This window comes from Argiope bruennichi, chromosome 3 (assembly GCF_947563725.1).
Source record: "Argiope bruennichi chromosome 3, qqArgBrue1.1, whole genome shotgun sequence".
Taxonomy (NCBI): Eukaryota; Metazoa; Arthropoda; class Arachnida; order Araneae; family Araneidae; genus Argiope; species Argiope bruennichi.
In genome coordinates, this window is record NC_079153.1 from 20938361 (window position 1) to 20940355 (window position 1995).

General features: G+C 41.9%; 1 protein-coding gene across 1 annotated transcript; it reads left to right on the plus strand.

Moving 5' to 3' along the window:
• The first annotated feature begins 272 nt into the window (after positions 1-272).
• Positions 273-1532, plus strand: LOC129962775 (uncharacterized). Its single transcript, XM_056076770.1, has one exon. It carries the CDS (start codon positions 273-275, stop codon positions 1530-1532), a length of 1260 nt encoding a protein of 419 aa, XP_055932745.1.
• The last annotated feature ends 463 nt before the right edge of the window (positions 1533-1995 follow it).

Sequence of the window (1995 nt, forward strand, 5' to 3'; positions counted from 1 at the left end):
TACGTATGCTTCTTTGACAGCAGATGCAGTTTTAAAAGGTTAACGTAGAACTATGACCGGCCTCACCGTGGCGGGGGGGGGGTCTCTGGATGGAATGGGTGAAGTACGTCGGGAGTTTACTCCTGGTAGGGCCACCCAAGGCGTGAAGGCCATTCCATTATATCCAGCTAACGCTAGGAGGTGAAAAGAGCAAAGTCGGACTTCTACCTTTCTTGGGTGCTCTAGGTAGTTTCCTACCAATTGAAGCCGTCCCCCTTTCCCTTTTGTTCATGATGGATTCGCCTTTAGCTTCTAATACCGCATCGTCCGTCGCGCGGGTTAACAAGGGACGCGATCTGGATTTAGGCAGAGGGTCCAGACCGATTAATGTGTTACAGTCTCCACCCAAAACTAAACGAACTATGCCTTTAAGAATATTGCAATGTAATATCAATGGGCTCTGTACTAGCGCTACTAGAGCTAAACTTGACCACCTTTCGAAACTAGCAGATCAACACAGAGTACAAATTATTGCTCTGCAAGAAACTAAATACAAGACTGCCTTTAAGTTGAAACTAAAGGGATTCAATATTTTTCGTAAAGATAGATTGAATAGAGGAGGTGGTGGCTTGGCCCTTCTAATACGTAAGGCAAACTTCCAGGTCATCAATATCGGTCAACTCCATAATGACTGTGATCTTGAAATACAGGGTATTTCTCTGAATTGGAATGGAGAACCAATAAAGATTTTCAACACCTACTTACCTCCAAACGGGCGAGGATTGTGCGATGGCCTATCTCTCGTCACTAACGAACAGACATTTATTTTAGGAGACCTTAATGCCAAACATACTTCTTGGGGTTGTTCTACAACTAACCAGATTGGTGTTGATCTTTCAAATTTTATCGACGATAAAGCATTCATGTGTATAAATGATGGTTCTCCAACTCATAGTTCATATAGCTATGCAACAAACGAGGCTTTAGATGTTTCTTTTGTTAGTGCCGATCTGTTTCCCAAATGCAAATGGGAAGTATTAGAGAATATAGGAAGTGATCATCTACCTATTTTAATTGAATTAAATCAGTCATCAGATGCAAAAGTAGTTGAGAGAAAGTATTGGAATTTCAAAAAGGCGAACTGGGACCTCTATGGTACTAAAATTGCGCAGGCTTTTGAACAGGTAACTCCTTGCACTGAGTTGGAGGGGCAATGGTCTTTCTTCCGAGAAACTATCATTAGTGCAGCCAAAGCTCCAATTCCTAGAGGAAACATTAAGGATCACCATCGAAACTTTGCGGATGACCTTTCTGTGGTGGAGCCTCTTATTCTCAAGAGAAATGATCTTTCTAGGGATCGCTTTGAACACAACAATATATCTGTCAGAATAGAGCTCAACAGAGTGAATGCTGAAATTAAACAGTTATACGCTAGTGCAAGAAGAAAGAGATGGACAGAACTTTGTGAGAACATAGATGTTGGGACCTCAAACACAAAGTTATGGAAATTGGCTAAAGCTATTGATAGAGAACAACCACAATACGAGAAATAGAATTGTATCGACTCAAAAGACACCTCTCTATCTTTAAATGGCCGGGATTCGGCGGATACTCTTGGCAGGCATTATTGTCATGCTAACGATCTTGAGTTTGTGCAGGACGATAAATTTATTGCAGTCCAGGCTAGGAAAACAGCGCATCGCTGCCGCCAGGTTAAATCAAAAAACCCTTTGTTTAATGATCCTTTTGATCGTGAAGAACTGGAAATGGTCTTGAAACAAGTAGGTCCTGCAAAAACCCCGGGACCTGACGGTTTGCATGGGCTGATGATTGCTCATCTTGGTGATTGCGGAAAGCAACTTTTACTCGATATTTTTAACCATTCTTGGAAAATTGGCAGGCTACCGAGAAATTGGAAAAGTGCTATTGTAATTCCCATTAGGAAGCCTAATAAACCTGCAGGCATCCCAGAGAGTTATCGTCCAATTGCACTGACAAATTTTGTCTGCAAGCTCT

Coding starts and splice junctions, on each gene's coding strand:
- LOC129962775 (XM_056076770.1), top strand. CDS start 273: ATGGATTCGCCTTTAGCTTCTAATACCGCATCGTCCGTCGCGCGGGTT.